This window comes from Brugia malayi (assembly GCF_000002995.4).
Source record: "Brugia malayi strain FR3 genome assembly, contig: Bm_v4_ChrX_scaffold_001, whole genome shotgun sequence".
Taxonomy (NCBI): domain Eukaryota; kingdom Metazoa; phylum Nematoda; class Chromadorea; order Rhabditida; family Onchocercidae; genus Brugia; species Brugia malayi.
Genome location: NW_025062479.1, coordinates 18,519,637 through 18,541,240, shown reverse-complemented (window position 1 = coordinate 18,541,240; position 21,604 = coordinate 18,519,637). Strand labels below are relative to the sequence as shown.

Sequence of the window (21,604 nt, the reverse complement as noted above, 5' to 3'; positions counted from 1 at the left end):
TGCTGATTTGTATCTTAGAGCTTTTTTATGCTTCATTTAGTTAATTTAGTAACCAAACCGTTTGTTCATTTATTGGTTGTGCACCATTTCAAGGATATGCGTTGTAACTCTATTTCAACTCCTTCATATAAATATTGATTTAGGATTTTTCGACATCTGATGTTGTGCAAAATATCCGAACTGATTTCAGTTGCACTTGATTTACGTCATAAATGACACTTATTTTTTGTTTGAAAAGCTAATAGCTATTATAATTAGATAAAGTTTAATTTAGTTTAAGTTTTTGAATTGATTGAAGGATTTTTGTTACCTTTTTACTTGCGATGAACAATTTCGGCTGTTTTTTTTTTTGTGCCATTCATAATTTCAGTGATCATTCATATAAATAGTTAATGGTCACAATTATAATTTGAAATTTCAGTTGCAGTTTCCTTTTCAGTTATGTGCATAATTTTAGGTACCTTCGGGTAACATGTCGAACATCACTCGAGCAGAATTATGTTCTAGAAACGGAGCAACATTGGTAAGCACTTTTTTATATGTATAGTACATGTTAAAGTATGGAACATTAAAACATAATACTTATTCAGAGAAATGAACTGTAAAAAAGGTAAATGAAAGAAAAAGAAAAAACAAAATTAGGTAGAAGTTTCACTTGTAAAAAACTGCCGAGTTAAAATAATTAAAAATTTCACTTACAATACTTTCATTTTTTCATGAAATGCTTTGTTCCACCACGTTCTCAAACATTTGTTTTTATTTCATTAAAATTAACAGTTCTTCATTATACATTTGTTAAGTTTGGCAGATATCGAGTTCGCCTATTAAATACTTCCCAGTTGCCTGTAATTAGCAGTATATCATGGATGATGGGAAAGGAAATCGTGGTAATCGGTCGCCTTTTAGAATCCGATTGCGAAGTTTCTTTAGTAAGTTTTCTTGTGTGCGTTGACAAATCTTTTGAAGTCGGACCGTATGGTTTCATTAACAGGGCTTCACAGGATGTATATTATATATTTAATTGGATGGATGTAGGGATTATGGTGAATAGAAATGTCTGAAAAAAAGTTCTGACAAAGTATTATATATTTTGTCGAATTGTTTAAATTTTTCATTATTTCAATTCAAGGAGAAGCAGCTGTAGTATTTTTTCTATAAAATTTTTCTGGGATAAGCATTTTAATGTTTATTTGTTCAGGCTACGGATGAAGAAAAAAGAAATACCCTTGTAGATTCCAAAGATCAAGTGCAGGATTGTGAAGGGCAGTGTTCCGAAAATAGTTCTGAGCTTAGCACTTCACCTCTGAAATATGAATTTTTAACTTTATCGAAGTTGCAGGTTTTTTGTTTATTTATCTTTTGGTAAGGATTTAATTTGTAAATGCATTTGTGAGAGATCATCGTCCTTAATTTCACCGTTATACGTGAATTGTTGGAAGTGAAAACAGTTTTGTGTATAAAATTTAGTTATAAATCATTAGATCATTAAACTTATGTAGTCTTAAAGTCACAGACATTGTTTCATGTGTTACTGGAGTATTCATGATTATAAGTGATACTTTGTATTGGTGTTTTTGATGGATTTTAGATAAAGGATGCACCGAAGATTTTAATCGACAAATATTGTTATTCTTCTACACTAAAACAGTTTGCTCTGTCTTCGCTGAAAGCTTCAGAAGCTCGATCTCTTGCTGGCATGTATGCTGTGTTTAATTCAGAATAATTCATAATGGCTTGTTCATATTTTTGTTTTTGAGCATATTGAAAAACTTTAATTAGTAAGTATTTGAATTTAGGTTTATTACCAATGGCGTCCCATTTGATAGGGAAACGCTGCCAAATCCAGATATTTGGATTTCCTGTGATATTAGTGACTACCTTCATACATGTTGGTTTGGTATATGTAAGACAAACGATGGCATTGCGACTTACCATGCTAGAACATTGCGTAAGTTATTTTCTAGTTTATTCTCTGTATAAATTATGATGGTACATACAAAAATATTGCATTGAAATATAGATTAATTCAAGTGCACTTTGTACTATTTTCTATCAGCTGCTAGTTTAATCACTGATCGCTTAAGGAAAATAGTGTAGGACAAACTTTTTCAGCACGAGATTACACAGACCCTATCAAATTTTTGGAAGATTACAAAGAACGTTTTCGTGATTCCTACAAGGCAAGTTTTGTCTTTATTTCCACTGGCGCTCTGCTAGGGTAATTTCTGTGTAATCAGTAATACAACCATGATATTAAATATTGCTTCAAGAGAGTAGTGATATGTTTCCCAATGACTTTGTTCTGTGCTGCTTAAATTTTTCAGAGATTTAGGTCTCTCCAAACACAGCTTATTGTGTGTATGATGTTGTTCCGAAAACAGTTACAACCAATCGAGACAACCAAAACAGATTGTCTGGATTTGTAGAGCTTCATGTATCATGGACATTTCTAAATATGAATCATTGCTCTGATGAAATACTTTCGAAACCTGTTCCGTCAGCTTCGGTCGTTGCTGTATGTTTCAATTTTGACAAAAAATTAATAATAGACAACTTGATATTATATTACCATTATTATTACTAATTATTATTATTGTTATTATTATTATTATTATTATTGTTATTATTGTTATTGTTACTATTATTATTATTAATTATTATTATTATTACTACTATTAATTATTATTATGACTCCGGAAATAATAGGAAAATTTGTGAAACTTTTTAAATATTTACAAAACTATTAGATCCTGTTTTTCTTAAAAGCTGATTTTATATTGGAAAATATTAAGTTCATTTACAGAAGATATCACCAGGTTGGCTTGATGTACGCTTGCCACACCTTGGTTTAGTTGTTGAGCTGGAACTGGTGCTTGCCTTAGGACGTGCATTGAGAACCGGCAAAGTGACTTGGTCAAATGTGGATTTCGAGCAAATACAGGAGGATGAAAAGCTCATAAAATCTGCGTTACAATCTCTGCTTAATCAAACCTCACCTTTTTCTAGAAGTATGTTAAAACATCTATAATTTGTACAAAACATAGACGAGAAGCTTATTAAATTTGGTTAGATAAGCAAAAGTTTATTATTGAAATTGGTTTCGAACTTTGCAAGCGAGTTAATTTCGGTCGAGTTATGATACTCTGATCTATCTGAGAAAAGACTAAGTGTTCGAATTATAGACAAAGATTTGGAGGATATTCCACTGGATTTACCTCAAGATTTCACGGAAGAACTGTGGCTCATATTGCGATACTGTCATTCAAATCAAGATCTCACAAAAGCTTTAAAATATGTTTTTGATGCTTTGAAAGGAGGATATAAAAATACCTTGGTTAGTTTTCTTATCGAGACATTAGATCTGCAAATTGTTCTGAACATGTGAAAAAAAAAAAATGAGGAGTTCGTGCTAATTTTAGGTACTTACAAATAATAGATGTACGATGGCACGTTTATTGCGTGATGCATGTAACAGCGACTTGCTATTACCACGTTTGGAGGGCCTTACACCGATACAAATTTATTTGGAAATGGGTCTGGAGCGGTTGCGAAGAGCTTGTATCGATGAATTTTTAAATAGAGGTTACTCTTTGTATTTTTTATTCCATAAGCTTTTACGATATGAAATGCAGTCCTTAATTCCATTTCAATTCATTCACAGAGTATTTTGGGTCTGCTGCCGAAATTGATGCTGTTTTTGATTGCTGCGCAGGGAAAGAACCACAGGATCAGGCCGATGCATTATTCTTGTTCTATAATAGTCTTTTGGTAGTAAATACATGTAAGCAATATCTTAGATTGGATCGACATCATATAAATATCATTGCAAGGTAAATTACATATTTTAGTGGAATGGTTGTATCTAGTGCTGTGAAACCAAAGCTTTAATTTAATAGCATAGTTGAGATCTAATCGCTTAGAATATTGAATTTGCATTTCAATAATTATTTAATATTTTTTCTGTTTTAATTATTTTTCCTCTGCGCAGGCAAGTCCTTGAACAGTACAGCAAACTGAACATATCTCCTACGGCTGATGACATAACCGAACAAATGATTGAAGAGATGACTTTTACATTAAATTCCAGATTGTCATTTACGGACATCTTCAAACCTGTACATGAAAAGTAAACTTTCACCCCAAAAATGTCACGAAACTTGCAGTACAACTTGTAGAACCAAAAAAAAAAAAAAAATCGAAGTTCATTAATTTATGCCTCAGATTTTTTTTATTTGAGTAGGAAAATACATAGATCAAAATTTATTGCATATGAAAGCACAATTTGTAGTGCATAACTGAAACCATATAAAATCTTTTTTCAGTAGATTTCCCAAAATTTGGAAATCAGAAGTTACGGTTGAAACGACTAATAAAGAAGGTTGGTTAGCGCGCTGCATGATTTTGTGTTCACGTACTTCTTGGTTACCGTTTATCAAAAATCCTGGAACTAACGATGTTGCATCTAACAGACAGAATGCTGATGGGGGAAATAATATTGTAGAACTCGATAGCGCAAAGGTTTTTTTTTTTTTTTTTTTTTTTTAAATTGGAATGGTCACAGTAATGATTGTCAAAATCGTTTATCTAACCAATTCAGCACATGTGCATGTTTTTGTGGGCATTATCTTCTTGAGAGTCGGTAGAATCATAATTTTGAATACTTTTCTCTATTCTTAGTGACACTCGAATTATATTGGTCCTTTTATGTTAACATTAAGCATTCCTTTCTCGCACATAGCGCACTTTTTTTCTGAAAATATTTATCATTCACCACATCTGTACGAAGTTTTCTTGTTAAGTATTGGTCGTGTAATAAATGTTCTGATCACACGTCTTTGTTAAGGAAGAACTGATTCTAGCATTGATAGTATAGCATAGTATAATTATGGAATCCTCGTTTTCAGTTTCTTTTCGATGTTACAGACTTTAAAAGTATTAATTTGATATTTGATATTCTCTAATTGCATGATGTTTGTTAATTGTACATTTATAACTTATCATCCGCTATGTGAATGTATTTGCTATCTTTGGGCATCTTTCTGATCTGAGTTTTATTGATGAATTCCGATCTTTATTTGTTTGAACAACGAAGTGCTAAATTTTTACATTTTTATATGATTTTCTGCTACTAATATTTCAGAAAATTAAGGACCAGACAGTGCTTCAAAATTCCATGTCAGAAAAAATTTTTTGTTCAAGCGATGAAGAAAAATTAAAACTGCATGCAACTCTACGTCATTACGAGATCAGTGTCGTTACCGGCAGTTTCACCACGCCATTATCAAGATATTAATATTATTTTAATCTATCATTGTTATTTAGTTAAAGTACAAGAGATTATTAGAGAAATTCTTAAATGTAATTTGAGACTTCCATAAACAAAAATCAGGGAAGATATGACAGGGTTAGCCAATTTTAAAAAAGTTCAAGACATGATTTCATTATGGCGTATTGAATTGCTATCAGTGTTGTCTGAGTTATTTAATAGCCCTTACCGGTTAAGAATGATAAAATGAAAATTTTAAAATTCCAAACTATTGTTGCAATTGGTAGTGAAGCAAATTGATATATGCATTATTTCATATCTCACACTGTTATTATTAAAGTTATTCAATAAAAATTTAAGTCAGCTTTTCTTACTTGTTTGCGATCGTTGATACTCCACTGGTATTTTCATATTCTCTGTCTTGCTATTTAGATTTACATTTGGTTTTTTACTTTCTGTCATTTCTATACCCCAAGATTTACAGACTTGTGTGAAACTACTGTTCTTTCCAATTTAAATATGCCCTTGCAAAGATTCCAGTGATTGTATAATGATTGCCGCATAGCGCTTAAAATGTTGTATGTGTTTTAACGGCATGTAAATTCGAATTACAATTTGTCATTTTGACTTCAGGAGTTATGATGAAAGGTTGCGATTGGGATGGGCTACATGAGTACGAAGCACAGTTTTTTGGTTTCCTACCAAAAGGATTTACGGATGTTGGTTAGAATTTAATAAGTTTTATCCTCTTGAGTGATTTAATTTTGGTCTCAACAGTCTAGGTTGTTCCAGTATGAGATATATGTGTGAGTGATGTAATGTTTGTTTTCGGGATGCAGTAATTATAACACTGAGGAACACAGTTTCCTGGAATTTTGGGTAATTTTATATCCAATAGTTTAAAGACTCTTAAAACCAAACCGATTTCGAGAGCCTTATTCTCATTCTATTTTTTTTCAGTTTATAATTTAATTCTGGAGGAATGGGCAGAAATTGTTGAGGAAAAATTAATGTCTGAATTGCCACTTGATGGTGTGAGCGGTGAAGTGAAACTGCATTTGAAAATGGAGCTTGTCAATATGATTGGCAAAAACAATATTCTAAACTCGCTCATGAATAAACTGGAGGTTATATGAACATTTTACTGTAGATTAAGTAGAATTTGTAATTCAATGTTACCTCTTATTCAAATCATTAAAAGTTTAGTCAGCATGACGACGACCGTTGTACTGAAGTTATTAAATTGCTATTTTATACTTGATTTATTGATTTTAGAAAGCATAACTTTTCCCAAAAAACAATTTTACTTTTAACCAACACGCACTGCTTGAGCATGAGATTCCAGGCATATACGCTGGAATACGTTTTTCGCATACCTGACGAAGTAACACTTCCCGAAGATAGACCGAATTTAGAAATGGATAAGGAATGGTCCGTAGAAGTTGCTGATATGCGTAGGCAAGAACTTGAATACAATATTGTTAAAGTGTGTTTTTATGAATCAAGACATGGATGATGTAGTTGTGAAATGGTAATTAAGTTCTAATCACGAGGATGAAACATGAGGGGAAGATATGGAAAATGTTTAATTAGTAATCTTCCTTAATTATCAAAACATGGATGTTGTAGTTGTGAAATTTTTTTTTTTTTTAGTTACGTTTAGCCAACGAATTGTTCGACAGAGAGATCACAAACAACCTGCAAGCGATTCAGTTGTGGAAAGCTGTGCAAAAGATTAGCAATGGTGGTAATTTCACGCCCAATGATTTTCCTAAATGGGTGGAATAATTACTCTAGAATTCTGACAGCTCACTAAATTTCATAACTGACAGCTTGTTATCTTTATCTATTGAAAAGTCATAATGTTGGATTATATTCGTTATAAGTACAGTTGTGTGTGATCTCCTACGAAAAAAAAAAAAAGTAAAACTGTATTTCCCTATCAGTGACAAACTAGTTAAATTAACTATTTACATAATTAAGCAGAAACTCAGACATATTTGGAGATCATGCATTATACAACATTGAAATTGGAATACTTTTCGTCGCTTTAGATGTGATACGTTTTGTGAATTAGAAGATGGTTTAGCCTTATATTCAATAACTGGGAAGTCTGTAAATCATCTCTTAATTCGTGAGAGTTATCTCCCGTCGTTCATGACGTTAAAGCTTTCTTACAAAATGAAGTGTAGAATAAAATGAAATATTTCAGTTCTCTGGACTGTAGTGTATTTTGGTAACATTTGGCTAAATTTTGTAACATTCCACAGGAAAGACACTATCAGCTTTCTTTGTTAAAAATATGGCAGGGACTATACAAAGTTTTCTCCATAACTTGCCGAAAGGATAAAACGATGAGCGCTAAAACGAATGCAAACCGTTTTGAACTTGTGTTTATGTGGTTGCTATAAGAAATCAATCTGGGGGAACCATCATCAAATATGTGGAAAAAGAAGTTTAAAATCCGTTATGATTTGCAGCATAGTGCACTGAGGGGGATATAAAATGGCAGTAATTATAACACACACGCTAATAGTACCGTTTGCGCTCATCACGAATTTAATATATTAAGTTAGCTTTTTTGCAAATAGCCAGATAGGTATTCTAATTATTAATCAGAACGATGTTATCCTCAATGAATGAAATGCTGAAATCGAAAATAACTGGCCTTTATTATAACTTCACTACTTGTAACATTATCTTGCATATACAAAGCTATAAGATGTACTTTAAAAAAAGATTAATAAATAGTTTTTCATGACAACAAAGAAATTAACGACTCGAAATAAAGAATTATTAGGACGTCGTTTGATTCAATTTCTTTAACAAAAGTACTACTAAGAAAGATTTTATCCTTTTTTGGAATGCAAGAACTAACACAATTATTGCAGAATGAAAAAGGAAAAACAAAGCAAAAAATATACGTGAAAACAATATGTAAGAGGTTAGCGAAAGTGATGAACAAATAAAAAAGAGTTTTGACCATCATTCGAGAAAATCACGGAAGTTCTAAACGGGGTCAGAAGTTTTTCGCAATTATGTTAACACATTGGAAGTCAACTAATACTTTTTATGCATAAAATAAATTTCGTGGCCGTTATGCTTAGGGCATGGTAATATTTGATTCAAATTCGATCAAAGAAATGATTCAATGGAACCAAAAAGGCAAAAGAACAGTGTAAATTTGCTGATTTTTTCAAACTAATGCCGACACTCGACTCTCCATATGATTTCGCGCCAAATTCAAGCAATTAGAGATTCTTCGACTACAAATTTTAGTGAATATTATTGCAGTATTGATTTCTGAGATTTACATTGTGGAAGGTTGTCTCTCGAAGCATATTCCTGTGCTTTCATCGGCCTTAAATAAAGTAATTTTAATTTTGAAATGCTTTTCAAAAAATATAACTATTTTTTATAACTATTTCAAATTCTATCTCAAATATCGCATATACCATCACTGGACATATGGAACTAAAGGAAGGAAAAAGACATATGGAACTAAAGGAAGGAAAAAAAAGAAAAACTCAGGTGAATTTTGTAAACTAGTACTACTTCCTATCAATTTTGTTCCAGATAAAGAAAGAAACGAAAACACAGTTTTATACGAGGAATATATCTTACAAAACATAACTTGAAAGACTCCACAAAAATAAATAAGAAAGTTTATTCCGATGATCTCCGAACCTGGAAAGGCTCCACGGAGAACGCATTATTGGAGAAAAATTCGGTTGGCAAGCAAGAATTTGTCGAAAGATCGATATAGTCCGGCACAGCTGCAGTAATTTCAGAAACATATTATCATAGCAGAAAGAATATAAATATGCAAACAAGAAATCTTATTAATCTCTCAGCACAAAAGAATAATACCTGGATCTACAACATCCAAATCAAGTTCTTTTTCTGCTTCAGCTATGATTTGCCCAGCTGGTGTAAGTACAAATGATTCGACAGAATTCAAGAATGAGCTTGAAATCGTCATATCCTCATCGATGTCACCAACGTCTTCTGTATAATCATCATTCAATCCAGTAGCAATGCTTGATGAAGTCAACGAAATATTCTCTTGCGAAGATGCAACTGGAATATAGGACCCCAGCTTCGATTTACATTTTGCTAAAAATTTTTTGATGTGCTTAAATAATTTAAGTTTAAAATAATAAAATAAAATAATTTAAGTAAAACATTTAAGCAGAACATACACAAAGGAGAAGTTATTCCATCTGAACGTATTCATTTATTACTTTATTGCCTTTACCATTCTCTTTTTGTTAGATTATTATGTATAAACTTATGTTACTACGTTGAACAGAAACAAGTTAAGCCATAATGATTCTATTAATTATCTTGCAAAAGGGTAAAACGTTTTAAAAATATAAATTTGATACGAGCAGTTATACATGCATTATGAAGTTCCTTCAATGTATTTGCTTCAACGGAATCAATTACTTCGAAAAAATTATGCTAGAATCCAAAAAACACGCAACAGAACATGACCCTCTATTAAGAAGTGCAAATATGAAATACCTGCACTGGATGGCTTACGACTTCGTTTTCTTTTTCGTGTCTTCATAATATCAACATTATTAACTGCTGCATTTTCTAAAAATTCCACAATAAAACAATGTCCTCTTTCTCTCGCCACATCCAACGGCGTACGTCCAAGCTAGAAAATTCCATAATTCCAAATATAAAACAAGAAAAACTGTATATCCCAATATTCTTTCTTGCAAACATACTTGGTCACTTATTTCACTGTTTGCACCAAACGACAACAATAAATTAACCATATCCAAATAGCCTTCACGGGCAGCCAAATATAAGGGCGTTTCTCCCTAAAGTTTCAAAATAACAGGAATATTACCTTTCAAAAAACATGGTACATGGCACAATTTGATAGATATGAGCCTTGATTATATCAGTTGACCAATGCAGTCAAGTAGCAATGAAGAGAACGACTAAAGAACCAAAACAAAATAGTCAACCTTGGTATCTTCGGTATCCAGTTTAAGACCAAATGAGTATAATATTGGCAAAAGATTGACTCGTCTGTTAAGTGCAGCATAATGAAGAGCAGTACGTCCAAAAATATCAGTCAGAGTCGGATCATCTTTTTCGGACAATATGTCTCGAGTAAAAATACAACCATCACGCTCTGGCTGCTTCTGAAAAACCGCTATAAATGATGCAGATTTTTTTGACATTATATCGTTTTCAAATTCTTTCACATACCAATGAAGGGTCGAATTCTCGGTAATTATTAGAAGTCATTAATCGTGATACACCATTTTGTCTGGAAATCAAAAAATCAGATAGGTACTGCTAGAAAATACCTAGAAATAAAGAAAAAAACTTGAAAATAGCAGATCTTACACGTTTAATATAGTTCATAATATATTATTTGAATTAAAAGATTAAACAAAAACAGCTGAATAACTCCACCGAAACCAAAAATGACATACGAAGAAATCAACTGTGGGGTGAAAGTATCATTTCGTACTTTTGTTTGTCGATAGTACTCGGTGTACATGAAATCAAGGATGCAGCGTGCACACAGATCAGAGACGTGAGCAAATTTGACAGTTAAAGTAAGTGGTGTTTGCCCCAAGACATTTACAGCCCGCAACTATAAAAATTTATATTTAATAAACTTTGAAAATAATAATGATAAAATAGCAAAAAACTGGAAATGTCTATTTCAGTAAGACCAAACTGAAAACAAAATTCTCCACAACAACAGAATTCACGAAGGCATGAGAAAACGGTATCAACTAATAGTGATAATACTCGCCTTCAAACATCAAACTTTTACCAAGCATTACCAAGCTTCCGGAAGCTGCATACATGTGAAGCAGACTACTCATATGTTTCCTTTTTTGATAATCTTGATCATAAAACACCTACATTGCATCGGTGAGTACTTAACAATAGACGAATAATCTGATCATTGTTAACAACCACAGCATGATGCAAAGCTGTATTCTTATCCGAATCAAAACAATTCACATCCGCTCCATGAAGCACCAAAAACGATACTGCTTCAATATCGTTACACTTTACTGCTTTTAATAAGTCTGGTCCCAAATGACAGTTCTCATTACCATTATCTATAAAACTAGCATAACAATTAATTTAACTGTTCAAACTTTTGCAACATGTTTTAAAATTCGATTCAATTTCTACATCAAAATTCAAAAAAGCTTGAATGTCATAAAAAAAATCGAACAAAAATTATTGGAATACAGTACAAATTCAACCCGTATCCTTGTTTTTTATTTAATTTGTTTTTTTCCTTCTTGTTATCTGAACTAGCATGCTATAAGTATTTTAGAAATAAGGCAAAATGAAGTAAACAGAAAGTGTTTCAGTATATAAAACTATATGAAAGATCAAGGGAACTCACCGCTGAAGTAAGCATCTAGACTAATAAGTATCTTCTGTTCATTGTTTTTTGCTGTTCGGTAATGATTCTTGAACTAGAAAAGATGTATCTATTCATAACTGAATTAAAATTGTGCAAAATCTAAATTGCAACATTACAAACTAACATCTTTTGGCTGTTCTCGCCTGCACGAAGTTGAATTTGAGAAAAGCCTAGACAGTGGTGGTAATCCATCCCTCCGACAAATATCCTCATTGAGAAGGTAGTCTTCAACGGACGATACTGTTGACCAACTCGTGGCATTACTTTGCAAAGAAGCTAAAAAAAAGTTAGATCATGTATTTTGATTATAAAAACCTAAGCTTCTGAGCAATAAATTTATGTAAAATATGAAATACAGTTTGTCAGCGAGCTGTTAACAAAAATTCAGATCATAGTGTTTCCATAAGTATAGCAAAATCTATTATGGGGATAAATGACAAAATGAAATATAACTAGCCTGTAGTTCTAGTTTCAACCAATCGACTTCTATATTATTTACATTATATTATCAGTGTAAATAACACAAAATTATCATATTATCAACCTATATTAAATTATATTATCAATATTATTATATTATCAGCTTATATTAAAATAAATTTTATTATCTTACAATGAAAACAATGCTTTACACAGCAGTTGAAAGCAAAAATTTGCAACCATTTTTCTGGTTAGGTAATAAGTAAATTTTAACGATTTTATAAAAATGATAAATAAATATCAATAAAAAAATAAATAAAAAAAACTAATAAGATGATAAATAAATACTCATACAATTGATATAGATGTTACAGTATGTTTTGGGATTTCACGCATTAGGAGGTGAAATTCGAAAAACAAGTTGCAAAAACTATTGCGTATCGTCCTACAGTAACCCTTATTCATTGATATATTAATCAACTAGTGTCACACGTTCGTACTGGTTGAAACTAGGTCAATAACAATCTGAACTTGAAAGAACAAAAAGCTAAACCTCTGACAAACAATTTTGATTATTATATTTTTTAATTTTGAAACAAGTGTTTTTAGTTATGAAAAAAAAGTAATGCAACAAGAAATATATAGTTACCCACAATGTAAATTAAAAACAAAAAAAAGTCAGATAAAATAAACTCCCTTATGTATTGATTTAAAAAAAAGAAACTCGGACCATCATATTATTAAACTGCGGCTCATTACTTAGTTTTACTTCCATAATTTATTAATAGTGTGTTCGTTATTTGTCTTTATTATTTAAGGTCCACACTGCATTCAGATGGACACCAATTTTTCCTATAGAGTGACACTTCTCATTGTGCCATTACTATCATAGCTTCCTCCTTGTGTCAATTTTAGTTTTTGGTTTCTTTAACTGCTTTTCACCAGTTTGTTTATAGGGACATAAACCAATAACTTGAGCATTACTATCATAACAGTGACTACTTATAACAATGTCTCATAGAATATTTCATTTAAAATGACTTTTCATAAATATGTTATTACCTTCGCAATGAGACAAATTCATTCAAATCCTCCTATGTTATTTGAAACAACTAAAAGTAGTCAGAATCTGAGTTTAAAATAACTAGGACTAACACGGTACTTTCCAAACAGGAGCATGATTTTTCCCGATATTCTGTCTCTTCAACACATCAAAAAATCCATAAATTCCATAAAAACATGATAATATCATTCCAATGAAGACAAAACACGTGATGAAGATGGCAAAAATCGGAAGAGAGCGACTTCTATCACTTTCTACAAAAAGTCCTTCAACAGTGACGTCACCCAAGCTTATTCGATTCTTGGCCTAGAATTAAAATTTGGCAATATTGCTTTAAATTCAAAGTGAAAAAAACTCAGTGGAATGGAATTAGTGATACAAATATGTGAGAAAACACAAAAGTTGAAAACTGGATATAAGAACAACCTCATCATACAAAGCGGTATGAAGATAAGCGACCGCACCAAAAATGTCAGTGAAACACGGTAAAACATTTGTCGTGTTCAAATGGAGACGTTGTTCACAAAATGTCGAATCAATATCCACGTAAAGTAAAACACTTGTTGCATTCCTGAAAATTTTTCAAGTTAAGACCTGGCTTTATAAGTTTTCGCATTATTACTAAATTAGAAAGTTAGTTGCTCGAACTTTGTGAAGATGAACGAATAACGACAACTATTCATAATGCAGCACGGAAGAGCTAGAAACACGAAACTGAAAATTATTAATAACCTCAGGACATATTAAAAATATTCTCATAAAGCACATAATTTAAGCACGGTCGAGATAACAACTAGAAATCTTTGGATAAGGAACATTAAATGCACGAACAAATTACTATATATATATTCATTACAAATCTTTTTCAAATTAATGTACGCAGTGAATATAGCTGTGGAATATACAGGAAGAAAGTGTGAAGATCCGGTTGAACGTTTTAAAAATTATTTAAATCAAAATAAATTAAACAAAAAATTTTATTTTACCTTGACATTTCCCACTCCCTTAAATTGATCTCTTTCCCAACTCCATTTTCAAATGACCACTCATAAATCCGAGTTTTATTGTTGCTATCTAAGGCCAAACGTACTGGATTATGTAGTTTCTGAAAGTTTGGACTACAATTTAATTTTTTGTTGAGTTATGTAGAAAATGAAATAGGAAATTCTTACTATTCTCTATATTAGATATTTTGCATTAATGTACCTATGGTCTTATTCATAATATATATTCAACAATTTTTACAATGCATAAATTTCACTCTTAGCAACTTATCTGAGCAAGTTTTGCAAGAAGTGAATATATTTTGTCGAGAATATTAGGTAGTGGCCCTTCGAAAACGATGCCAATGGTACTACTATCCGTTAGATCACGAAGAAGCATATTTCTATCACAATCCATACCATCATATCCGCATTCCGCCACTGCACATTTTTCATCACATTTCCCATCCAAATAATGCAAAGCGCAGTAATCAGAAAGTCTAGATGAAATGACACATTTTTTATTTCTTTCGAAAAAAAAAATGTTGGTTGGTAAAAATCAAGACTTGATTAAATTTGATTCTGCGATACCATGCGACCAAATCTGTTTACGACAATACTGCTGTCGCTTACCTACATTCTTGCGTACTCACAACACAATCGAAACCATCAAAAAAACACTTCTCATTATTACATTCCTCATTACATGTTCCATCAGCAAAACGCAGTGCACAAAATTCCGGATGTTCTTCACATCCAGCTCGTAAATAGTCATCTCTTTCTGGCACATGTCTCTCACAAACTTCGCCGCTAAACCCTAGAAAAGGAAAAGTACGGGACTACAAATTGCTTGAAAAAGAACAGATTATACCAAAGCTTCTGACTCCATGACGTTTTAGCGTGATGATCAATGAGAAAATAATTAATAGACATACCATCTGTACAAAAGCAAATACCATCAATACAAGTACCACCATTTCTGCACATGTTCCCAACCTTACACCTATAAACAACTGATATAAATTTTCAAAAAATAAAAACAGACTATGGAAAATTAAATGCTGATTTGATTTCAAAGTTACAAATTAACTTCATAAAGACAAATAAAACGGTGCATTTCAAAACGTACCGCAAGAAAAATGCAAACTAAGATAAATTAGACGTGGTGATGAGATACTTGAAATAAATGGAAGCATAGTAGCAGAAATTGACATAGCCAAATTATAAAAGTATCCTCATAGCGTAGATTAAGTAAACAAAATTTTTTGAAGACAATGAACAACAATAAAAGAATAAACCAACTTATCGAAAGTATATTCGCAATTATGACCGAAGTATCCCATAGAACAGTGACATATAGCAGATCCATTTATACTTACACAGGTACCTGCATTGCAGTAATGAGGAAATGCCTCGCAAACGTTAAGAACTTTTTCGCATTTTTCACCACTATAACCTGCTGAGCATGAACACTGAAATATTCCGTTTGTCCTCTCAAGAGAATAAATTATTTAACAATTCCTTTTAAACAACATTCGATTAATAACGAAGTGAGGCTCTCCAACTCTTACTTCGTTAATAATGGCTCAAGGCTTAAATTTTTTTTTGTTTAAATTTAAATACTGTACGAATTTATGTAAGGCCTTCTAAGAGCAAGAGAATAGAAAATCAAATATATTTCACGTATTTCATGCTAGATTTAATAAACTGATTTAAGAAATATGGGAGATAAGTCATCAGAGAGAGAGAGAGAGAGAGAGAGAGAGAGAGAGAGATTTAAGGTATATTTAAATCAAATATATTTAAGAAATCAACTTACACAATGTTTGATAGAGGAAAGACAGGAAAAAAAAAACAAGGAAGGTAAATAAATTCCGAATATGTTTCATGTTCTATGGTATCAAGTCATCGATGTAAATAAAACTGACCGCGAGAAAAAAGTGAGTCACAAATACTTAAAAAGCCAATTGGGATATGAAGTATACTTAACATGAACATGAAAAAAATATCTTGGATGAGAGAATAACAAAAAAGTGCAGCATGACGAATGCAAGTCCCATTACAATGACATATAGAAAAGTTTCACAGTTAACACGATTTATAAAATAAGGTGTAGTGATTTTCTGAATTAATGAATGAATTTATCTCTTATTAAATCACTTCATTAACTTAATTGAAAATAATTAGGATAAATGCAAAGAAAAAAGCTAACTAAAGTTGAATGAGCTTTATTCGTGACTTGTTTCACACACACTCCACCATTTAAGCAAGGCTCAGCCGGGTCGAAACAGCTCGGCAATGCTAGCAAACAGTTTAGCAAAGCTAATGCAACATTTATTAGCACCATAGCGACACAGCACTGAAATAATATTCTCAAATATTACTGACCGCTGACAAACTACTTCTTTTCGTGAATATGATCTTACACTATCGTTGTTACATATTGTCATAACTTATTTTTCTTTCAAAATAAAAACCACTGACTATATTTAATATTGTGCACTTTCCACAACGAACTTGGCTGTATACTTGTTTAGCTATTAGCAACACAGGTGTAAACCAAGTGAAATGTAACACCACTATCATTTTGCTTCTGTTACATTTTATTATTTACCAAATGCCATTTCAACTTGAACCCCTCCTCAACTATAAAACCAAACGCTGTTTCTGCAACCTGCGGTTTCTTCCATCTCCAACCATCGTAGTTCGCTAAGTACAGTAAGACCACAACACCACTGACGGGACTTAACCTGGCTCATCACCCAAACAGAGGCATACTGTATGCGCTGCTACTACTTTCTATCTCTCCTGCCACTAAACAACTAGTCGGGAGAAAACAGCCAAAGGCAATTGCTGCCGGACTTCTCGCACTTGCTAACGGCTCCTAGCATTGAAAGACCCCACGTAAAACACGGCTCCCAGAATGAAAAAAATCCGTTCAGGCAGTACTGATTAATTAATGTTGAAATGCTTTTTAGAACTGCACTGCGGGGTCCCATGTCAGTCTGTTCAAGCATGCTCATACAATAAACAAAGGAGCTATTTTATTTATTATTATTATTATTACTTCTAAATTATTAAATTAACAATAAGATGTTAATTTATAATTTGAATAGTACATTATACTATCATAGTTGGTTTCTCCCCCAGATCGATCAATTTCTTGATATTATATAAACCAAACATTTCTTCCTTCTGTTCTTTAGAGTTTCATTTACAGTGTCGATGCCTGATTTAATTCTGGGAACTTTGTGATCGCAAAGATGAAGTTATTTAAGTTACTTCTGAGCCATCGCTGTTTAGAATTGTTTGAAGGAGTTACATATCTCTAGAATCATATTAATGAATTCTCAATGAATGCTTTTCATTCCCTTTATATTTCATTTCATGTCATTTTCCCTTATATATATAAATATTTCACTCACATAAAGTCATATTTTCTGGCATTCTTATCTTTCTATTTTGTCTTCTATTGAATGGCTATTGTGTCATTGCATTGCTAAAATCTCCCGACAAATAACATTCTCATAGCAGTATTGTGTTTTCCGCAATGCGTATTGGATGAAAGTGGCCATATTATCTCTCCCGCTTTCCGCGTATTTGAATGTCAGTTGAAAATAAGGATGGCTGGATGAACAATAACTCGAGACATCTGATCGAAAAATATGCTGTGTAGTAAGGTTTAAATTTGTTCTAAAGTTTAATATTAAAATTTCGATGATGGGATGAGATTGTTGTGAACCGGAAGTACACGGATAATAATACAAGAAGATAAGCTCCGGGATAAAACTGTAGAAAAAATGTTTTACGTTTGTGGTCCACTATTTATTATTCTGAGGAATCTACTGGCTTACATATTTCATCCAGCGTGTCGCATAATATGAGATCCCGGTATACTGCACATCGCACACCTGTTGAGTGCTCACTGTACTCTTCCCTGTAAAAATTATTCCTATTCTGTTCAATTTTATCGTATCTTTAAGAATTTATAAAACATTTTTACGTTCCTCATAAATAATTGTTATATTTTAATTAAGAGATTCCTTAGTTAGCATGTCCTGTTTTAATTTTGCAGCAAAACTTTGAGGATTAGAGGTGCAATAACTGTATATATGAATTCCGTTGTAAGACTTGTACTGGTGGATAATATTATTAGCCAGGTCATATTGAAATACTAGAGCAAGATAATTACGTTTTTTTGATATAAAGGATATTTAATTGTCACAGGAGAATGGAGCTACTTTGCAGAATAAGTAACACAAAGAAAGTGGCAGTAATCTTGCGTTGAATTTCCTGGATGGAACACGTTTCTCTCTCTCTTACCATGCAGGTTTCTTAACCGATCTCCAAATTATGCTTACAAAATGAATGCATTTTCCTTTCTAATCCATGCAAACGAGGAAAAAATTCCCAACAATTTTAGCACAGTAGAATTTACACATACAAGCATTTCTTACTGAAACTGTTTGTTATGAAGGTCAATGATCACAGATCTGCAATTTTCAATTCTTCCAATTCCCAATATTTCGATAATGTTAGTATTCGTACTAGATCGTCTAAGTCTATTTATTTCCATTCTGCAACTTCTTTTTTTTCTTCGATATTATTTTATACGAATCATTTTGTGCTAATTGTTATCAAAATCATGATTTGAGAAGTCTGTAGAATTTTTGAAAGCATATTACTCATTATGTTGTAAATTAACAAATTACTTTAATAACAGTACAACCAATTCGACGAGCATGCTTCCCTCACCAACTTTATATTTATTCTTAATTAGGAAATTACGATTAAATATGAAACTAATTCGCTTTCTTCCTCTCACTTCTTCAGCTGAATCTTATCCTCTGTTCATAACTAATGTAGAAAACAACTGACTAAGTGTGGTTAGATGCTTTACGGAATAATTTTATCCAGTTCTCCAAAAGTCAAAATTGACAACGTTGTTTTGTCAATAATTAATAAAGATTATAAAATGCGGAAAAAAAAAATTAGTTTACATCGAAAATGGCAGCTTCAAGTTCAATTGCAATGGCTTCTAAAATCGTTCTGCAATTCCTGATAACATTGATTTTGCACTGCTAAAGAAATGGCCTGGATCATCTTTAAAACATTGATATCAGGAAATAATATTTGCAAAAGAATTCGATAAATTAGTAATTATCTGATTCGTATAGTTTATAATTAACAATATATGTTGTTAAGCAGTTAACTTATCTTTCTAATTAACTTTCATGATTTTTCATTGATTTAAGTGACTTGTCATCTAATTCTGACTGGCATAGCCTACTAACATTATGGGATAATTTAATGTTGCATAATTAACAGCTGGATTTTCATTAAGTGGTGAAAATATTTGGTACTCATATAAAGCATGCATTTTGAATACATTATAGAATATGTATTTATACCAAATACTACGAAATCTTTGCAAATAATAGTAGACTTAATTAAAAACAATCATTCAATGTATTTCAACAGTCCGGAGAAACATTTAATCACTATCCTAATATTAGGAACGCTGAAACCGATTAAACTATTTCCGTATCCCGCTGACATAATAGTATTGTGCAGTGATTCCGAAAATGGATCAATAACACGCATGATAAAGTGTTTTCGAAATCCGTTTCCTGCATTTCACTCAGTATTGCTGCAAAAATTAGATGTGCTCAGTTAATAAGGCTTCCCTAATATGTTTTCTAGAACTTTACTTCCATTAAGCAATATTATTGACCATTTAATTCTTAGTTCATTTTTCAATCTCGAATAACCAGACTTTTCGCAAGTATTACACCTTGCGATCAATAAGATGTTTCCATACAGAATTCATCTAATTTGAAACGAATTTGTGAAAATTTTGGAATTGATATTCGTTTTTTACTCCAAGATGAGATGACAAATAATGCTTGGGTGAACTGGGGAAGAGAATGAGAAGACTTCATTTAAGAGATCCTGTCTAAGATCATTAATAAAAGTATTAATGGATGAAATAAATTTATAGTAAACAACAGAAGACATCCTTGAACATCCAAGAAACAAGTCTTGTTTATCGAGCAAAATTTACAGTAGGAGTGCTGTAGATTTTTCTTCGTTTACTCGATTATACTCTATGTATAAACTAAAGTATTAAATCTAAATGAATTAAAAATTTCAAATCATACTCTGTCGTGAATTTGAAGTCACTCTCTGATCAGAGTAGACGAATTAGGTTAGTTAAGTTCACTTGACTTACGTGAAGTTTGTAGAACTTGAACTGAAGCTTTTGCTTCTTATCTGCAAGCGAGATCAACCGACAAATATATAGTGGAGTAATTGAAACAGCAAAGGAGTAAGTGGTACTGTTGAGTGAGTAGGAGGAAGAGAAGACTGCACCGATCGTTTCGTTGTTGTTATCAGATTAAAGAAGGCTTTTAAGGATGTAGAAAGTGGGCTGGGTTGGCTTAGCAGATTAACATTTACAGTGAAGACAGATGTACATTTACTATTTGAGGTTTAGATAAAGGATTCATTGTTTCAAAAAAAAAATGGGATATAACAAAGGAATAATGAAGTGGTTTGTAGTGATGAATCATTAGTATTATTCTAAACACTTGTTGTGTAATAAAAACTTTCCGGTTTTCCGACATTCCTTGCAGCTACTGTATTATCAGTATCTTTTGAAGCACCGAAGCATAATCCAGAAATTTGTTTACCCAGTTCACTTCGACAATTCACTAATAATTCTGGATTTTCTCGACGAAAATTCGATACACTGATTTTAAGTTTACTGGAAATATTTGCATTTGTAAGATGTAACTTGAGAGAGAACAAAACATTTCAAATTGTGTGAAATTTCATTATATGATTCAGTTCATAATTACTGAATTGACATTGAGAATTTACAACATCCTGGAACGACGATTGCCCATGTTTTATTCATTTGTTTCTTTGAAAAGAAAAAAGTTTCTATTCTAAATTAATATTAAAATGAATAATTTTCGAGTCTGAGGAAGTTGTGACTGCATCAATATTTTTTCGGAAACCTTCAGAAGTCTTTAACATTATCTAAAAGTAGAAAGTTGGTGAATATTAGCATGATAAGCAACCATCATTTGTAAATGAAGAGAAAATTAGAACCTTGAGACTTACAATTCTATTGAGTGTGGTCCATGGGTAACAATAAATGATACACGGCATTCTTCTTGACGTAACATCTGTGTTGAAATGTTTATTCTGGCATCAAATATGAAACGAGATGATAGCACTTCATTTGGCTTTTTTCTTGGAATTGATTGAAGAGCCCTATTTCACTTGAATGAGAGTCCGATTCGTATTTTAAAAGTACTAGAAATGATTGACCAACAATTCTTTGATTAGTTTATATTGATTATTTTTTTGCATAATTACTAAAGATTTGAATGTAGTTAAAATTTGCATTAACATTTTATTATTAAAAATTAACGCAATGC

The 21,604-nt window shown here is 31.9% G+C and overlaps 4 protein-coding genes across 5 annotated transcripts; 2 read left to right on the top strand and 2 right to left on the bottom strand.

Moving 5' to 3' along the window:
• Positions 1 to 472: 472 nt before the first annotated feature.
• On the top strand, positions 473 to 5,293 carry Bm7582 (Uncharacterized protein; the record flags this gene model as incomplete). Its single annotated transcript, XM_001898124.2, has 14 exons — positions 473 to 523; positions 801 to 929; positions 1,199 to 1,339; positions 1,589 to 1,698; positions 1,797 to 1,948; positions 2,113 to 2,189; positions 2,333 to 2,515; positions 2,804 to 3,008; positions 3,183 to 3,334; positions 3,420 to 3,582; positions 3,662 to 3,830; positions 3,989 to 4,126; positions 4,323 to 4,518; positions 5,141 to 5,293. 14 exons carry the CDS (start codon positions 473 to 475, stop codon positions 5,291 to 5,293), a joined length of 2,019 nt encoding a protein of 672 aa, XP_001898159.2.
• Positions 5,294 to 5,904: 611 nt separating this feature from the next.
• Bm9927 (Uncharacterized protein) lies at positions 5,905 to 7,054 on the top strand (the record flags this gene model as incomplete). Its single annotated transcript, XM_001898123.1, has 4 exons — positions 5,905 to 5,989; positions 6,227 to 6,393; positions 6,612 to 6,752; positions 6,920 to 7,054. 4 exons carry the CDS (start codon positions 5,905 to 5,907, stop codon positions 7,052 to 7,054), a joined length of 528 nt encoding a protein of 175 aa, XP_001898158.1.
• A 1,522-nt stretch (positions 7,055 to 8,576) lies between these two features.
• Positions 8,577 to 16,503, bottom strand: Bm14719 (Uncharacterized protein; the record flags this gene model as incomplete). 2 transcript variants are annotated; one of them, XM_001898122.2, is made up of 19 exons in its annotated part: positions 8,577 to 8,627; positions 8,954 to 9,042; positions 9,137 to 9,382; positions 9,794 to 9,932; positions 10,006 to 10,101; positions 10,252 to 10,431; positions 10,499 to 10,559; positions 10,729 to 10,892; positions 11,171 to 11,373; positions 11,670 to 11,742; positions 11,815 to 11,966; positions 13,266 to 13,479; positions 13,600 to 13,744; positions 14,160 to 14,278; positions 14,515 to 14,656; positions 14,790 to 14,973; positions 15,092 to 15,159; positions 15,459 to 15,628; positions 16,369 to 16,503. In XM_001898122.2, the coding sequence occupies 19 exons, from the start codon at positions 16,501 to 16,503 to the stop codon at positions 8,577 to 8,579; spliced, it is 2,631 nt and encodes an 876-aa protein (XP_001898157.2). The 2 variants fall into 2 exon arrangements, with proteins under 2 accessions (XP_001898157.2, XP_042931246.1); XM_043075312.1 differs by lacking the exons at positions 8,577 to 8,627; positions 8,954 to 9,042; positions 9,137 to 9,382; ... (6 more) ...; positions 15,459 to 15,628; positions 16,369 to 16,503 and having other exon boundaries at positions 10,527 to 10,559; positions 10,767 to 10,892; positions 14,160 to 14,167.
• A 4,235-nt stretch (positions 16,504 to 20,738) lies between these two features.
• Positions 20,739 to 21,349, bottom strand: Bm9928 (Uncharacterized protein; the record flags this gene model as incomplete). Its single annotated transcript, XM_001898121.1, has 2 exons — positions 20,739 to 20,922; positions 21,285 to 21,349. 2 exons carry the CDS (start codon positions 21,347 to 21,349, stop codon positions 20,739 to 20,741), a joined length of 249 nt encoding a protein of 82 aa, XP_001898156.1.
• Positions 21,350 to 21,604: the final 255 nt, after the last annotated feature.